Source organism: Schistocerca serialis, chromosome 5 (assembly GCF_023864345.2).
Source record: "Schistocerca serialis cubense isolate TAMUIC-IGC-003099 chromosome 5, iqSchSeri2.2, whole genome shotgun sequence".
Classification (NCBI taxonomy): domain Eukaryota; kingdom Metazoa; phylum Arthropoda; class Insecta; order Orthoptera; family Acrididae; genus Schistocerca; species Schistocerca serialis.
The window spans coordinates 355871890-355891449 of NC_064642.1; the positions used below are offsets into that span (position 1 = coordinate 355871890).

A 19560-nucleotide genomic window follows, 5' to 3' on the forward strand; every position below is an offset into this window, starting at 1 on the left:
TTTTTTTTTTTTTTGCATGTGTCGACACTTTGATGTTTGATGCGTCACCGAGATAGAGGGTGGTGTCGGAGGGTGCCAAGGTTGAGTACCAACACAAAGGTAGGTTTTAGGGACTTCTGAACCAAATATCAAACTTCTGCGTTACAATGGAAGACTATTACGGGGTTTCGAAAAAGTGACCCTTCAATTGTGTAGCGCAGTGCTGGATGTTCGCAGACAAAGATGCAGTTGTTTATGAGAAGGCAGTAGTGAATTGCAGGAAGACCTATGGAAGTTCAGTTCGCTGTTGGCCCACCCTTAGCGTTGATGATAGCTTCCACTTTCACAGGCATACATTGAATCAGGTGCTGGAGGATTTCTTGGGGAATGGTAGCCTATTCTTCACGGAGTGCTGCACTGAAGAGAGGTATCGATGTTGGTCGGTGAGGCCTGGCACGAAGTCGGCGTTCCAAAACATCCCAAAGGTGTTCTGTAGGATTTAGGTCAGGACTCTGTGCAGGTCAGTCCACTACACGCACGTTATTATCGTGTAACCACTGCGCCACAGGCAGTGTATTATGAACAGGTGATCGATCGTGTTGAAAGATGCAAACGCCATCCCCGAATTGCTCTTCAACAGTGGGAAGCAAGAAGGTCCTTAAAACATCAATGTAGGTCTGTGATGTGATAGTGCCACGCAAAACAACAAGGGGTGCAAGCTCCCTCCATAAAAAACACGACTATACCATAACACCACCACCTCCGAATTTTTTGTTGGCACTGCACACGCTGGCAGATGACGTTCATTGGGAATTCGCCATACCGACACCCTGCCATCGGGTCGCCACATTGTGTACCGTGATTTGTCACTCCACACAACGTTTTTCCACTGTTGAATCGTCCACTGTTTGCGCCCTTTGCACCAAGCTAGGCGTCGTTTGACATTTACCGGGATGAGGTGTGGCTTATGAGCAGCATCTCGACTATGAAATCCAAGTTTTCTCACCTTCCGCCTAACTGTCATAGTACTTGCTGTGGGTCCTGAGGCAGTTTGGAATTCCTGGGTGATGGTCTGGATAGATGTCTGCCTAATACGCATTACGACTCTCTTCAACTGTCGGCAGTCTCTGTCAATCAACAGACGAGGTTGGACTGTACGCTTTTGTGCTGTACGTGTCCCTTCACGTTTCCATTTCACTATCACATCGGAAACAGTGGACCTAAGGATGTTTAGGAGTGTGGAAATCTCGCGTACAGACGTATGACACAAGTGACAACCAGTCACCTGACCAAGTTCGAAGTCCGTGAGTTCTGCGGAGCGCTCCATTCTGCTCTCATACCATGTCTAATGATTATTGAGATCGCTGATATGGAGTACCTGGCAGTAGATGGCAGCAAAATGCGCCTAATATAAAAAACGTATGTTTTTTGGGGTGTCTGGATACTTTTGATCACATAGTGTACATACTGATTAAACGAGTATTGGACTAGACTGATTTGGGACTACACAATCTAATGGACAAGTAAAACTGATGCTTTCCATCAACAGTTGATGTTGCTTGTAAGGTGTGATGAGCGACATTTGCTTAGGCCCACTACAACTACAAAATACAAAAGACGAAACTGGAAATATATGCAAAAACAGTAGAGAAAAATGGACCTAACGAATCTTAGGAGTGACACACTATTTCTCTGATTACTACAATAGTCACACTTAAATGAAGGGAGAGCCATGTGCCATAACTGTAACGTCAGTTCCAGGTTGATACATTCATTGATGATCTCTCTGTAGGAACAGCGGAAAAATTCTACAATTGCCAAACTGTAATTGGATACGAGTTTTTGAACACATTTGAAGTCATAATTGTACCTCTGGAACCTATAAAGACTTTGTGTCATGTAGAATTGATATTGTGCTCAGTGTAAATGGTATACCGACGAGCTGTTAAAGGTGCTGGAATGGATTATGTCTGAATTAAATATTTGCGGGTTTCCACATATATTTTAGCCGATTGCAATTGGTGTGCTCCACCAAGGTAAACTGATAGAATCGTGTGCGGTAGGTCCTCTATAATATCTATTTGTTCAATTTGTATTGTGAGTTAGGTGTGTTGAGAAAAGATGAATTTTTAAGAGAATTCCTCAAGAAAGTGATTGGAGGTATCATTATTCATTTAATCATGATAATATGCATGGAAAAAATGTCAAAGGCTTGGATGGAGGACTGGGCAATGGCATGGTGTCTCGCTTCTACGCACTGTGCATTGGGCGAGTGGGGGGACGGAGGTGGAGGCTGAACCCTCCAGTCAAGATATTGAGAGGTTTGTGCTCTTAACGTGCTTATGCATGTGCGATGCCAATGACGGGCTGGACACAATACGGACTGCACTGGTGAGGCCTCAGTTGACGGCGGCAGTGGCTGTGGGTTGGGGGGAAGAAGAGTGTGGCGCCTGGTCAGCAGTGACTGGTGGTGCAGCTGGTGCAGCACGATAGGGACACACAGCTCAGAAGATAGCCTCTGCGGTTTTTTTGCTTATCTGAATGAAGTGTTTAGCTCTCCTATTCCTATCCCAGTGGTGATAGCAGCATGACTTTGGTAAATTATTTACAGCGTACATTAGCAATATCCTGTTAGTGTTTGTGTGTGTGTGTGTGTGCATACATGTCCACAGGAACGTTCCTACTTGGATTTCCGCCATTATTTACATGTTCATTACAGTCTTGTAGAGTCCTCTAAGGCACCCTGATAGCGATGTCACTGATTTTAACACACTAATAATGCAGGGGTGAGTACCTTATTGTGAAATGTAGACTTCCTGCATAGTAAGAATGTGTTTGTTGCACTGTGCTAATTCTTGCTCATTAAACTGTTGGCATATCAATGTATGTTTTTAAATAACGCACTGTGGTAGAAATTGTTTAACAGTGTCTCAATATTTACGTATGTCTTCTTGAAAAGCGGTCATATGTGGAATACTGGGAGAAAATCGACAAAATTTTAACGAACTGCCTTAAAACTGTAAAAATCACTTGAATTTGCCGCTGGTTAACATCAAACTATTGGGATGTAAGAGTGTTTGTTTAAATAATGCACTGTGACGGTTATTGTTAAGCATTTAGTTCATATTTATGCGTGTATTTGGAATCTGAGGGAAAATTGGCGAAATTGTAACAAATAGCACCAAAATTGTAAATAGCGTCATATGTTGATGTGCTTGCAGAAAGTGCCATAGGGCACAATACTCTGGTGCAAACTTCAAAAATTGAGTTCCAAACGTCACCTGAATTTGTTGCTGCCGTTACTGTTGACTAACTAGCATAGAGAGCATGAATGTTAAGTCCATCTCACGTCTATCGAACCATGGAGTGTGGAGTGGGGTCTAATTCCACCAAAAGCATCGCACTAAAGTAGTGTGGGAGAGGAGGCGGCCATTTTTAATGATAAATTATGGTAACTAAGATTAAAATTGTGGTAGCCATTATAATATGGTATGAGTCATAAATTAGATACAACTAAGTGCTTTTGTCCATGAATTACGTCGTAAATAAACAAAACTAAGAGCAGAAGTGAGGAGTTTGTCTATGTTAGGATCATTAAGGGTGCTAAGTCAAGTGGCTGCTTGGTTTATATAAGGTTTTAGGCAAAACGGGACGGTTCCTTTGATAATGACGCTACCTACTTTCTTCCTAATCTTTTCCGATAGAGGCTTATGCTTCGTGTCCAGTTGTCTTGCTGTCGACAGGACAACCATACTTTTTTTCTGTACTGTCTGTTTTCTAATTTTCGGGGAGTATATATATGCGTGTGTGTGTGCATGTGTGTGTGTGTGTGTGTGTGTGTGTGTGTGTGTGTGTGTGTGTGTGAGCAAGAGAGAGAGAGAGAGAGAGAGAGAGAGACAAAACAAAAGAGATTAAAATGTTAAATATGTCTACTACAGTCTATTACGTTGTCTAATTTCTTGTTAAGTACGATAATTTTGTATATGAGTGGAATGTTTCCAATTTGCTGATTTGTTGACCGCACCACATCTTTCTGTGTGTTGAATGTTTGTGGTGAGACTAAACTGTTTGCTGGATAGAGGATCGAACTCAGAAATCATACCATTTGTGTTATCTAGGAATATTGCACAGACCTATTCAGAACTTCAGCTTTTCAGTAGGCCCTTTTTATTCCTGGGATTGCATCCTCATCCCAATTACAAACGAGGTACTGTGGTGTAGATAAACTCTCTCCTGCATCCATTCTTCCAGGAATGCTGGCACACAACACAATGGGTGACCAGCTGTGAACTTCGTAGGATATGAAAAGTATACAGTGATCGGTTAATGGTTTGAGTGTGTCTGTGAGGCGTGTCTGAGGTGTTCGATGAATGGATTTCTCTTCGTTAAATATAGATGTTAGGGTTAGATTTCCCGTCTGACGCGCAGTCTTACCCCATCTATTGAAAAATTTCCCAACGTAGCGTATTTTCCACCAATTATAAGAAATATTAATTTCTTGTCTTGTTGCACACACGGATATCTTTTGTTGAATTGTTATTATACTCCAGAATGAAAATTTCATTTCGAAATGAATTGTGCGACTGAAGTATCCAACTGAAGCGTATGCGTACAGACTCGCGAAGTTTATGTCTGTGAATGAATGAGTGAAGTATTGTGAATTAATTTCCTGAACAACAATTATGTCACCGAAGAGCCATACCCACAGAACACCAAAACGTCAGAAGTGCAAAGCTCTTATTACTACACAGAACAGAGACTGAGTGAAGCACTCCGAGTTTTTTGGCAGTGAACCACGAATCCGGTAAAACATGGCCCAATAATCTACATTCTTGTTTTGCGAAATATGAGTTCTAAATAATAATATTTTTCATTTATTCCATCTGAGTGGGCCTAGGAATCTGGAGGTTAAGTGTAGGCCCTATTGTTTGTAAAACCCAGTATTGCAATTTCACCCGTGTGTCAGTTAGTGGAAAATTATGTTCCTGACTGCGACGTTATTGTGCATATTGCACTCCTTGAATTGCAATGTAAATACGAGTATGTTGCTCTTATCCGTAATATTGGGTGGGGTAATGGTTCCATTTTTTTCCATACGAAACAGAAGCTGGTTTACTTGCATAGTATGCTGTGGACTCATGTCTATTTATTACTGCTTACGAATCCGTGTGTGGACTGCTCAGTTTAAATGCACTTTACTTTTGTCACCATCCGTTTTTCGCACTCTCGCAGACATTTTCATTGACTTCTTCTAAAATGTATTCTTTGTAACATCTGTCCACAATTTGTGAAAACATTTGCATAACTACTGTGGTTGCAAGGAAGAATGCTCTAGTCACCAAGACTACAAAGCATACTCATCTTCATCTACATCCCCACTCTGCAAACCTCTGCCGGCCAGGGTGGCCGAGCGGTTCTAGACGCTACAGTCTGGAACCGCGCGACCGCTACGGTCGCAGGTTCGAATCCTGCCTCGGGCATGGATGTATGTGATGTCCTTAGGTTACTTAGGTTTAAGTAGTTCTAAGTCTAGGCGACTGATGACCTCAGAAGTTAAGTCGCATAGTGCTCAGAGCCATTTGAACCATTTTGCAAACCTCTGTGAAAAGCATGACACTCATAGCAAGAAGCAACTGCAAACTTACAGATAAAAATGAATCAGCGGTTAGTGTTAATGCTCTGGGATCACTGTAACGCTTTATAAAACCAAATTGTAAATCATTAGGGCTGTTTTTTTTGTTTGGTTATAAGGTTTTTCCAGTTTGGTTATTAGGTTATCTGTAACCGAACCAAGCCGCTACGTTCATTCATGGTTTTACTATCGTTTGAGATCATTATAGTAGCACTACTATTAAACAGCAGAGAAAACTATTACTTTTCAGAATAAAACCGTATGAACAGTGCCTTGCAGTGAAACTTTTTGACGGTTTCAAATTTGTGATCTGGATCTGTACTGCACATAGAGTCCGCTACCATAAGCTGAATGCCGTTGGGCCAGTTGGTAGAGCATTGCCGGCGAAATACAAACATACCGATCGAATCTGTGCCCGGTACACGTTTTTAGTCTTCAGGGAAATTTTGTGTAATATATAACATTAATGTTGCTTTATTTCTATCGATAACCGTATCGTGACATTCAGGTTAATGTTGTATTATTAGTTTCGAGTTTTCGTTCGTCATTACATACAGTTGAACAGATTCCCTCACCCGAATCCTCTACCAACTTATAAAATTCCTCTCCCTCCTCTTCCACCTTGAACACATCCGAATAGTCTACTTTACCTGTAAACTTGACACTATCCACCCCCTAGTTTCCCCCTGTTCACCGCTCCTGGTACTCTGACCCGCCTCTACCACAACATTATTCGCCCAACGCTACATCTCCACACTCTCCACATCCTCTTCCAACGAAACTTTAATCGCCTTCCCTTACACGATCATGAAATCTGCTCTGATATAGACGCGTCCTGTCAGTATTAAACAAAACCCACCCCACATGCCCCATTCATGGCTTCCTTCCTCTCCACTCCTCTTCACCCAAGGCTTCGTCCGGAATGGCATCCCTCTTCACTCTTCTGAATTTCTCCTCCACACAAAACTCTCTTACGCACTACCCGAACAGTTACATTCCCACCATGGCCCTCTTCCTGGCAGTCTAGGTCCACTCATCACTTCACTCAACTATGTCTCTATCTTAATCAGTCGACAAACAGACATTTTACTTTTTTAATTTAAGCAATTGGCCCTCTGTCTTTTATCTTCTGTGAAACATTCATCTGTGTCAATCTTTTACTTAATCAACAAATCCGCGTTTTATATTTTTGATTATGCAGTTGAATACAAACATTCAGTTTGTCACACGCCGTGTCGAATTTTATAATATGTTTTAAACTTTTTACTCTCATGTGGCTTAAGAGCGGCGACTTATATCAGGTGACAGACCTCCTCCCCCCCTCCACCCCAATCACCCCCCCCCCCCCCCCATATGGGACGAGGGGAATGAAATGACAAAGGAAAAATAAAACAGTTAAACACAGAAAATTGTTACTTTAGGCTAGTGAAACAGTTGAGGCTGGAAACAAAATCGATATTATGTTCAGATCACTGTTTTTGCATAGCTCTATCCCTGGTTATATGTTGACATTTACTGCTTGATTACCAGGTAACTGAGTCAGCTGCATACACAAAAATATCTGTTCTCGCTTTATCATGTTCAGCTGTATTTCAGAGATTCCTGGTTCCACTCTGACATACAGCAGTTTGTAGTTTGTGGTTAGCTCTGTTGATTCTTGATCACAAGGCTCTGGATTCAATTCCTAGTGGGATCGAGGATTGTCTATGCGCGGCACTAGGTGCATGAGCGTTGTTCCCATCACCATTTTACCATCACCGATGCGCAAGTCTCTGAAGTGGTGTCAAATAAAAAAAGACTTTTACCTGGCTGCCGAACATCCCAGGTGGGGTTTCCCCGCTAACAATGCTATGTGATTTCTGACACACAAAACCTTTCCACAGTATGGACGTTTTCACTCGTGACTGCAAGTTACGGGGTAACTATTTCCTTGTACGATCTGTTTCTAAAAGAAGTTGGCCAGAAAAACTCACTCACTAGCGCCTGTAATCATGGGGTCATAAATATTTTCGAGAGACATTGCACCTTTTTCAGTTATTAACACCTGCAACGGAGAAGGTGTTCTGAAAATCTTAAGGCTGATGTAAGCGTGTTTCCTACTCTCAGATGCTACTTTTACGTGAACACCAAAATCCGGTTTTCCGTAACCCGATTTCGCTAGATAATTTCTGACTGGTCATGTAAACACTCCAGTATCGATTCTGGAAACGTGGTTTCAGCTGCTGGATTTTAACTTCCGCAACCGGTGTTCGCGACTCCTTCCACTGCTCCTATCCCCCTGTTGTGAGTGAGTTATTAGGTCGCTACTTACTTTTTAAATTGTGGTTAACTGACAAGCACCTCACAACTGGGCACGAGCGAAAGGTTAGACCTCAATATATCTCTTCTGCAACGCTTTACCAACATTGAAGAACACATAGTTTTGCAGGAACAGCGGTCTACAAAAAGTTTCGATTTTTGTTACTGGCCTTCAATAATCATTTCCTCTCTCTACATGTACCTGCTGAATAGGCGCAAGTCTGAAGTAAATACTACAGTACGAAACTGAACTATTAGAAGACAATTTTATAATAATCTGGATACTCGTCTACCATACCACGGATCCTCTCCAGGGAACTTCGCCTCGGCGAAGCACTGTCCATGCGAGTGGAGAGGCTTCCGTATCTGTGTGAAGTTAAGAGCTATGCCGAAGATAGAGGACCTACTGCCGGAAAGGCCTTAGCTGATAGATCAGACTAAGAGTGTCCCACAACGCAACGTCCTGTCTTCCTTATCCACCCCTGGTACTTACGCAGTTCCTTTCCTCAACCCAAGGTGTGATGCGATCCGTGCCGAGGGGTGCGTGGCTCATGAGAAGATGTGTCACAAACAGAGCCTCAGGGCTACTGGGCGACCTCCCTGAGTAAGTAGCCTTGCACCGAGCGTGGTTTCCTTGGTGTGGACCGTGTAGATCCCCAAATCTCGAGCGAGCAAGATAGACACGACTGACGAAAATAATTTAAAACAAACTGAGGGCAAACTGAGACCTCAGACACCCAAACATCGGGGTCAGGACTGATGGAATGCACTACCACTACTAAATCAGGGTCTAGACCTGAGCAAGAAGTGGGAACTGTAACTGAGAAGTTGGAGCAGATCAAGATTAAAGCCTTGTCTGGGGCCCAGAGGAGGAAACTTCTCAGGGAACAGAAACAAAAGGAAGGAAAAAAATGGCTTCCCAAACACAAATGGAGGAAATTATAAGGGCTGGAGTCCAAGGCCCCCAAGATAAAACTGCCTCAGGTTGAAGGGGATACACAGACCCCCACAATGTTAAAGACAGGTAACAAGAGGATAAGGGAGGAATCTAAGACTCCCTTCTCTCAGGATAAGCGAGCCCAAAAAAGCCGAGGCAAGAAATAGGGGAACAGACCTATAGCACTGCAGTCTCAGTTTTTAGGATGACAGCTATCCAAGAAGGCTATCCACTGGTAGGCATCACCTCACAGCAGGAGGAATTCGTACAGACGGCCCTCTTTGAAAAGATTGGAGGGGTTTGGGACACTGGTACAGGACCTAATATCTGGAGGGTCTATCTAGCATGCAGTGCCCTCATTTCTGTCTGTGAGGTGGTGCGTATTGTGGAATGGCTCAAGGACAAGGTGCCAATGCTATACCTGTGGGAGGATGCGAAGCTGCTGGTCAAGACGGCAGCTGAGCTTCTTAAGACCGCAAAGGTATCAATATGGGTACCAAAGATCCTTAAAGATTTGTCTCCAAAGACTCTTTTCGAGAAAATAGGGGTCCATAACGCAAAAGTCCCGACTGAGGATTGGAGAGCAACCAACCAGAAGGCTGTACCGGAAGGACAAACCCTGGTGCTGGAGGTTGGAGAGAAGTCCCTGAAGGCGATGTGAGAGCAAGACCTGAAATTGTTTTTTAGAGTTCTCACAGGCCGCCGTCAGGGTAATCAATGACCTCAAAGGCAATGATGGCAGCAAGATGGAGACTTGAGGTGCTGGCGGTGGAGGTTGGAGAGAAAACCCTGAAGGCGATGTGAGAGCAAGGCCTGAAATTGTTTTTTGAGTTCTCACAGGCTGCCGTCAGGGTAATCAATGACCTCAAAGGCAATGATGGCAGCAAGATGGAGATTTGAGGTGCTGGCGGTGGAGGTTGGAGAGAAAACCCTGAAGGCGATGTGAGAGCAAGGCCTGAAATTGTTTATTGAGTTCTCGCAGGCTGCCGTCAGGGTAATCAATGACCTCAAAGGCAATGATGGCAGCAAGGGGCCACCACTGCCCTGAGCCTGGGGGGGGGGGGGGAGGGGCAGGAAGTGGACGTGGCCCTGATACAAGAATGCTACTAACATAAAGGGGGTGTATTGGACCTCGGAGGTTCAAGTCCTCCCTTAGGCATGGGTGTGTGTTGTCGTCCTTAGCATAAGTTAGTTTAAGTTAGATTAAGTAGTGTGTAGGCTTAGGGACCGATGACCTCAGCAGTTTGGTCCCATAAGACCTTACCACAAATTTCTGTATTTCCAGGCCTTGGTGGCACTGGAGGTAAGCCGATTTCTGCTAGAATCTCCAGAACATGCATTTATTTGAGAAATGGAATTTCTTTCATGCCACTGTTGGATTTCTGTTTCCTGGACCTGGTGACCATCAGGATGCAGCAACATGAGGAGGGTATCATGAGTGAAATTGCTTTGGCCTCAGCATATCTTCATTACAAAGACAGCTCTCCTCCTCCTTTGGAGGTGAGGAGACTGATGGAAGCTTGCCATCGGCAAGGTGACCAACTGTTGGTTGGATGTGATGTAAATGCCCACAACCTAGTGTGGGGCAGCAAGGACACCAACAATAGAGGTGAGTACCTTCTTGAATTTCTCTTGTCTAACAACTTGGGAGGTCCTGAATAGGAGTGATGAGCCTATATTCAGAAACAGCAGAAGGGAGGAAGCAATTGACAAAACCTTTGGTGCCATGATGATGGGCAGCTATGTCAAACAATGGCATGTGGCGTTAAAGCCATCCTCATTGGACCACATGTACATTAAATTCAAGGTTGAAATGGAAATCAGAGAGACCATGGCCTATAGCAATCCCAGGAAAACAGACTGGGAGACATATAGGAGGCACCTTGACTTAAGCTTATCGGAAATTAAAACCTCAATAAGGAATCCAGTAGCGTTTGAGGAAGTAGCAGAGGCTGTAGCCTCTGCCATAGTGACCCCACACTGTTCAATCACCAAGAAGTGCCCAAATAGGAGTGTGCCTTGATGGAACAATAACTTGGAAACGCAAAGAAGACAGGTACAAAGACTGTTTAACCTTGATAGATGTAGAGGACAACGGGCAAAATATCATGAGGCCCTTGTCAACTACAATCTTGCAGTTAAACAAGCAAAGGAGGCATCCTGGAAGGCATTCTGTGAGGAAGTAGTGAGCACGGGTGCTCAAGCCAGACTTCACAAAATCCTCACTAGAGTACCAACTAATCCAGGAGGCACGCCAAGGAAGGAGGATTGGGAATATACAGAGACAGCACATGAGAGGCTGGAGTTTCTCCTCAAAACTCACTTTCCTCAATATGCTCTGGCAGATAACATAGACCAGAATGCGATCCCTGAGAGAAAATTGTTATTAGTCACTTGAAGAAAGGACTGGAAATCAGCCAAGGAATGTGTCGACTTCAGTAAAATCCAATGGGCAGTGGGAACACTCCAACCGTTCATGTCATCTGGCCCAGATGGAATCTTTCCAGTCTCTGCAACAAACAGGAGAGAATCTTATAAGTGTCCTGTGCAGGTTATTCAGGGTTAGCTTTGCAGCAGGAATCATTACCAACGCCTGGAGGGCAGCGAAGGTTGTCTTTATTCCAAAGCCAGGGAGAATTGATCGTACCAAGATCAAGAATATGAGACCAATCAGTCTGTTCTCCTTCATTCTTAAAACATTAGGAAAACTGGTTAATGTACCATATATGTTGGGGAGAGGAGGCTAACTAGGGCTCCTCTACATTCAAACCAACATGCATATCAACCAGGTAAGTCATGTGAGACAGCTCTCCATCAACTCATTGGGAAGGTGGAGAAAGCATTTCACTTTCAGGGAATAGCCCTCTGCATCTTACTGGACATCGAGGGGGCTTTTAGTAACACAACCTTCGATTTCATGGTTAGGGTAGCAGAGGTGAATGACCTAGGGACCACTATATGTACCGAGCGAGGTGGCGCAGTGGTTAGACACTGGACTCGCATTCGGGAGGACGACGGTTCAATCCCGCGTCCGGCCATCCTGATTTAGGTTTTCCGTGATTTCCCTAAATCGCTCCAGGCAAATGCCGGGATGGTTCCTTTCAAAGGGCACGGCCGACTTCCTTCCCCGTGCTTCCCTAATCCGATGAGACCGATGACCTCGCTGTCTGGTCTCCTTCCCCGAAACAACCAACCACTATATGTAAGTGGAGTAGGGCCATACTTAATGGAAGGAAGGTAGAGGTCACCATTATGAATGAAAAGATGGTAATTAACACCACTATAGGTTGTCCATAAGGAGGAGTTTTGTCCCCATTATTGTGAAATCTAGTGGTGAACAAACTCACTGAGGAACTAAATTCCAGACAACGCTTTTGACATGGATACACAAATGACCTCGTCGTAGTAAAACTTGGCAAATTTACTGACACAAATAGGAATATGGCACAAGGAGCGCTGTACATTGTGCAAGACTGGTGCATTAAACAGGATCTAAGGGTTAATCCTAAGAAGACTGTTGTGGTACCATTCACGAAGAAGCATATCCAACACTCAAGTTGGAATCTAAAGCTTTTCAATGAAACTCTGCCTGTGGAGGGGATAATGATATATCTAGGTGTAACCTTAGATGAGAAACTACAATGGACTCCTCGCATTAAGAGCATCTGCTCCAAGGCGAGAGGCACTCTAGTGAGTAGCAGAAGGGCTTGTGGCAAAAACTGGGGTCTAAGCCCCAGAGGTATGCACTGGATATACACTACGGTGGTTAGACCTAGGACCTCCTACAGGGCCATAGTGTGGTGGAAGAAGGTAGAACAGTAGGTTGCAGCTAAGGAGCTTGCTAAGGTGCAGAGACTGCCCTGCTTAGCCATAACAGGCGGAATTAGCAACACACCAACCGCTGGGATGGAAGCCATGGTGCCGCGCGGGATTAGCCGAGCGGTCTAGGGCGCTGCAGTCATGGGCTGCGTGGCTGGTCCCGGCGGAGGTTCGAGTCCTCCGTCGGGCATGGGTGTGTCTGTTAGTCTTTAGGATAATTTAAGTTAAATAGTGTGTAAGCTTAGGGACTGATGACCTTGGCAGTTAAGTCCCATAAGATTTCACACACATTTGAACTTTTTTTTTTTGAAGCCATGGTGGACATGCCTCCACTACACCTTTGGGTCAAGATGAAGGCAGACTCAAAATTGGCAAAAAATGGACCTTATTGGGATATCCAGAATCACACACTACTGATGACCGGCCATAGGAATTTCAAAAACCCCTGCAAACAATGGGTATAACTGAAGAAGACCCTGAATGTAGGATCTGCGATGAGGGTGAAGGAACTGCATCAGACCTAATCATCGAATGTACGGCATTGGAGAACAAGAGACACAGACTTTTGAGGGCAACTAGACCTGAAGAAATTGTGTCTAACAAAGAATTGGTAAAGGGACTCCTTGCACTATTTAAGGGCATTGGTTGGCTTTACTAGATATACGAGGAGCGATACCGCGCAATAAACTCGGTTTCGTTGTGGGCTGTGGTGGGTTTGACCAAAGCTGTTTTAGCTTCCCTGCCAAAATCAAATGAAATCAAATCAATACCGTGGATTCTCTGTGGAAGCAACGACCAGAGCGTTTAACTAGCGCAGTATGAAATTAATTTTTAAGAAGCGAGAGCTAGCAGGCAGTTTTATAATAAACTGAATAACCGTCTAGCCTGTTGTATTGCGGCGGCTGTATGTTAGCATGCTCACCTTTCCGTCGGCGGTGGGCGGTATGCAGAGCTCGAGGTAGCCGTGCTCTATGTAGCGCTGGCTGTACTGGAACAGCGGCGCCTTCATCATCTGGCGGCGCACCGCGGAGAAGGCGCCGTCCGCGCCCACCACCAGCGACGCGGACCTCTGCACCTGCGAGTTCTCCTCGCCACTGCAAAAGAAAGGGGCGTATGGTGGTGTTGGCTGCGGAATCCCGCAGGGCTATTCATTTGCTTTGCCAGGGACTTTTCCTTGGTCGGAGAACTGGGTCGAGATGCACTTAACCCTGTGACGCCAACTGTTGAGCTACTTGGCCGATTAGTAGCGGTTCCAAGGTCGAGAGACACGACGACGACCGGAAGAGCGGTGTGCTGAACACGCGCATCTCCATACCGCACCCTATGACACCGTTGGCAGAGGATGACAGGGTGGCCGGTCAGACTCGATTGGTCCCCCTAGGCCAGATCGTGGAACTTTACCTTATTCATTTGCTTAGATGGAAATATTTCCTTCTTTTGCCTATAGTGGCACAATTTCTTCACAAAGTGTATGTATCTCTCCTCATATGCACGTCTGTGTGTTTTACCGTGGTAAAGGCAAAGCTGTCGTCAATCCGGAGGTTGGTTTGAACACCATAGTGCTTTGCTGGCATGGTCCTATCGTAGGGGATATACCGTTGCCTTTCTTCGACTCACGAACTGGCTAACCCAGTTAACAGTTTATTACGGCCAATCTCAGCATTTTTCATCTTAGTAAGGATTGCCAGATGTGAAAGAAGTGGTGAGCACAGAAATCCTGTGGATTTTGCTTTGCCACCAAGCCATCGAGGTTCACGTTTTGCTGTGGATGACTTAAATAAAATAGCAGGAGAGAGAGGGTAGAGGGGGAGAGAGGGAGGGAGGGGGAGAGGGAGAGAGAGAGAGAGAGAGAGAGAGAGAGAGAGAGAGAGAGAGAGAGGGAAGGAGGGAGGGAGGAAGAGGGCGGGGAGGTTAAGAATTCAACGATCATTTCATACCAATGTCATGAAAAAAGAAACAAAAATTGTAGCAGATGAGGGAGTAAGTCAGTGTGGAATTGCTGAACGGCCCATCCCAGCATTTGATGAAGTTATTTAGAGCAACCACGGAAAAAACTGAATCAGGATAACAAAGAGTATGCGAGTTCACTGCCTTGATCACTGCTTCAGAATGACCGAAGGCATAGAAAAGTTTAGAAAAATAGCAATACAGTTTATAACATACTTGTTTTATTAGAACAACAACTGATACCGATAAGGAAACTTCGGAAAAGACGATATGCAATTTTGAAAACCTCCTTCTAAGATTTCCAGATCATATCTTCTCAGGTGATCATTGCAAAGTATTACCCCCTCTACATGCAACTCACGCTACGGGGACTACGGTGAAATTAGAGAGCCTTGTACATGCACAGGATGGTACAGTCAGTCTTATTTTATCTAGGAGCGAAATAGATATATGGGGAGGGGGCGTACTAACAATCGTGCAGCCTGTGTCTCACTGACTGTTGACACAAGCGTGCTTGGTGGAAAAATATTTAAAGAAACATCGCTCACGGAATGCCTTCCTCTTGCTCTTTTTTGTATGTCTGCATGGGCCAATGTGCTTCATTCCTTACTCAACGTCACCTCGTACTCTTTCTGCATCTTCTTAACATCTGAGTAAACAGCTGCTCTGTAGTGGCCAATATCTGTTGGCTTCTAACAATAAGTGTTACGTGTAAAATGAACGGAATGTCCGCCAGTGTCTGATTGTGAATGACAGTTTCAGATCTAGAGAACACAGTGGGCAGGAATGTCAACGATGAATGAAACAACAGATAAGAAATTGAAACTGGTCGACGTCGATCTGTTAACGAGTTAGCCAGTTTTTGGGCTACACGTTTGTGCACACTGCTCTGCTTGCTAATGTAACGAACTAATGCCTAACTAATGGCTAGCCGAAGTTGATACTTGCTTCACTTACTAATGATGTTAGGTAACTACTTCGGCGCCAGCGTGAACAAAAGAGGAAAAAGATATAGTCTTTTACTTTCTTGCAATCTCATCAGCTTCACACTGCTCTCGAAATGTTTACTTATAACTAGATAACAAATGTATAGTCGTGTCACTGAAGTGAGATTTATACTTTTTATTGTAGCGTTTTACGAAACTGGATGTAAGATGGATTCACCACAGCCTGTACCAGCAATGACGATAAGTTTTATTTCAAGAGTTTCATCACATGCTTAGTTTTCTATGTTGCTTATCATAAATAATCATGATACGTTAAAATACATATGATGTTTTATTAGAACTAAAGAATCTATTACCTACAGACATTTTTATAACAATTTACTTACACTTGAAATGTCATCTGGTTTTCCTTGAAGTTGATTGCAACGAGTTTATGCCTGAAGTGCAGCCTCACATTGGGATACTTCTCAGTGGCTGAAAACAATCGAAGTTAAAGCAGTTAATATTTTTCAACAGGCTTTGCACAGGTACAACAGAAAACACATGAGATATAGTTTACTTTTTAATTATTTTCAATAAATACAAGGCCATGCTGGAAAGTAATGCTTCTGAATTTTTATATGGAAATTCTTAAAGTTTTTTTAAATAAAAGAAACGTTATTAACATTCTACAACTTTAGTCTCCATGTCTACACATTTATTTCTCAACATAGTCATCCTGGCCGCGAACGTATTTCTTCCAACGAGAGACCAGTGCGTTCATACGTGACTGTAGAACGTTTGGCTTTGTTGACGGATGGACAATCTCACCTCTGCTTGCACCTCTTCATCACTATTGTGTTATACTCGGAGGTATAGCTACTCGACCAATAGAGGCGCCTGCCCTCTGCAATAAAAAAACTGAGTGGATGGACCATCGATGAACTTGAACGGGTGTCATGGGACATCCGCATTGAACAAATCCAACGAACACTATCGAACAAAATGAGATTTTTTTTTTAAAGAAAAGGGGTAGCGTCTTTGATTCATAACCAAAACGTCTTCGGTCCCGGGTTCGAATCCCGCCGCTGCTTAAATTTTGATTAATAATCAGCACTGGCGGCCGAAGACTTCCGGCATAAGAAGTCACCCTCTGTCTGTTAACGGCCTTGTCAAAGAGGGCGGAAGAGTGGACAGAGGTTCAGGGCACTCTCTTGTCCTAGGGGTGGGAAATTGCCCCTAAAGGCGGAAGAATCAGCAATGATCAACGACACGAAGATGCATTAAAGACAAGTAACGTGTATCCACAGGACATGTGGCTTGTAACTGAAGAAGTGTCATGATGATCTCTCCATTGGCAAAAGATTCCGCAATAGTCCCCCATTCGGATCTCCGGGAGGACTGCCAAGGGGGAGGTTACCATGAGAAAATCAACGAAAGGATAACGTTCTAGGAGTCGGGACGTGGAATGTCAGAAGCTTGAACATGGTAGGGAAACCAGAAAATCTGAAAAGGGAAATTCAAAGGCTCAATCTAAATATAGTAGGGGTCAGCGAAGTGAAATGGGAGGAAGACAAGGATTTCTGGTCTTATGAGTATAGGATAATATCAACAGCAGCAGAAAATGGTATAACGGGAGTAGGATTTGTTATGAATAGGGAGGCAGGGCAGAGACTGTGTTACTGTGAACAGTTCAGTGACATGGTTGTTCTTATCAGGATCGACAGCAAACCAACACCGACAACGATTGTTCAGACGAAGTGTATGAGGATATTGAAAGGGTAATACAGTATGTAAAGGTGGATGAAAATCTAATAGTCATGGGGGACTGTAATGCAGTTGTAGGGGAAGGAGTAGAAGAAAAGGTTACAGCAGAATATGGGCTTGGGACAAGGAATGAGAGAGGAGAAAGACTAATTGAGTTCTGAACAAGCTTCAGCTAGTATTACAGAATACGCTCTTCAAGAATCACAAGAGGAGGAGGTACACTTGGAAAAGGCCAGGTAATACGGAAAGATTTCAGTTAGATTACATCATGGTCAGACAGTGATTCCGAAATCAGATACTGGACTATAAGGCGCACCCAGGAGCAGATATAGACTCAGATCACAATATAGTAGTGATGTAGAGTGAGCTGAAGTTTAAGACATTAGTCAGGAAGACTCAATATGCAAAGAAGTGGGATACGGAAGTACTAAGGTATGACGAGATACGGTTGAAGTTCTCTAAGGCTATAGATACAACAATAAGGAATAGCTCAGTAGTCAGTACAGTTGAAGAGGAATGGACATCTCTAAAAAGGGCCATCAAGGAAGGAAAACATAGATACAAAGAAGATAACTGCAAAGAAATCATGGGTAACAGAAGAAATACTTCCACTGATCGATGAAAGGAAGAAGTACAAAAATGTTCCGGGAAACTCAGACATACATAAATACAGGCCGCTGAGGAATGAAATAAATAGGAGGTGCAGGGAAGATAAGGCGAAATGGCTGCAGGAAAAATGTGGAGACATGATTGTCGGAAGGACAGACTCAGCATACAGGAAAGTCAAAAGAAACTTTGGTGACATTAAAAGCAAGGGTGATGACATTAAGAGTGAAACGGGAATTCCACTGTTATATGCAGAGGAGAGACCGGATAGGGGGAAAGAATACATTGAAAGTCTCTATGAGGGGGAAGATTTGTCTGATGTGATAGAAGAAACGGGAGTCGATTTAGAAGAGGTAGGGGATCCAGTATTAGAATCAGAATTTAAAAGAGCTTTGAAGGACTTAAAATCAAATAAGGCAGAAGGGATAGATAACATTCCAGCAGAATTTCTAAAAACATTGGGGAAGTGGCAACAAAACGACTATTCACGTTTATGTGTAGAATGTATGAGTCTGGCGACATACCATCTGACTTTCGGAAAAGTATCATCCGCACAATTCCGAAGACGGCAAGAGCTGACAAGTGCGAGAATTACCGTGCAATCAGCTCATGCAACCAAGTTCTTGCAAGAATAATGTACAGAAGAATGAAAAAGAAAATTGGGGATGCGCTAGATGACGATCAGTTTGGCTTTAGGAAAGGTAAAGGTACGAGAGAGACAAATCTGACGTTGCGGGTAATAATGGAAGCAAGACTAAAGAAAAATCAAGACACGTTCATAGGATTTGTCGACCCGAAAAAAGCGTTCGACAATGTAAAATGGTGCAAGATGTTCGAAATTCTGAAAAAAGTAGGGGTAAGCTGTAGGGAGAGACGGGTCATATAAAATATGTACAACAGCCAATAGGGAATAATAAGAGTGGGCGACCAAGAACGAAGTGCTCGTATTAAAAAGGGTGTAAGACAAGAATGTAGCCTTTCGCCCCTACTGTTCAATCCGTACTTCGAGGAAGCAATAATGGAAATAAAAGAAAGGTTTAGGAGTGAAATTAAAATTCAGAGTGAAAGGATATCAATGATACGATTTGCTGATGACATTGCTAACCTGAGTGAAAGTGAAGAATAATTAAATGATCTGCTGAACGGAATGAACAGTCTAATGAGTACAGAGTATAGATTGAGAGTAAATCGAAGAAAGACGAAGGTAATGAGAAGTATTAGGAATGAGAACAGCGAGAAACTTAACATCAGTATTGATGGTCACGAGGTAGATGAATTTAAGGAATTCTACTACCTAGGCAGTAAAATAATCAATGACGGACGGAGCAAGGAGGACATTAAAAGCAGACTAGCAATGGAAAACGGGCATTCCTGGCCAAGAGAAGCCTACTAATATCAAATCTCGGCCTTAATTTGAGGAAGAAATTTCTGAGAACGTACGTTGGAGTACAGCATTGTATGGTAGTTAAACTTGGACTGTGGGAAAACCGGAACGGAAGAGAATCTAAACATTTGAGATGTGGTGCTACAGACGAATGTTGAAAATTAGGTGGACTGATAAGGTAAGGAATGAGGAGGTTCTGCGCAAAATCGGAGAGGAAAGGAACATGTGGAAAACACTGACAAGGAGAAGGGACAGGATGATAGGA

The 19560-nt window shown here is 43.6% G+C and overlaps 1 protein-coding gene across 1 annotated transcript in view; it reads right to left on the reverse strand.

Annotated features, from left to right (window-relative positions):
* Positions 1-19560, reverse strand: part of LOC126482345 (kynurenine 3-monooxygenase-like) — a 180724-nt gene that overhangs the window by 51632 nt on the left and 109532 nt on the right. The window contains exons 5-6 of the mRNA XM_050106426.1: positions 15946-16033; positions 13588-13759 (exon numbers count right to left, since the gene is read on the reverse strand). Coding sequence (XP_049962383.1) covers positions 13588-13759; positions 15946-16033 — 260 coding nt within the window. The remainder of the gene's footprint in view (positions 1-13587; positions 13760-15945; positions 16034-19560) is intronic.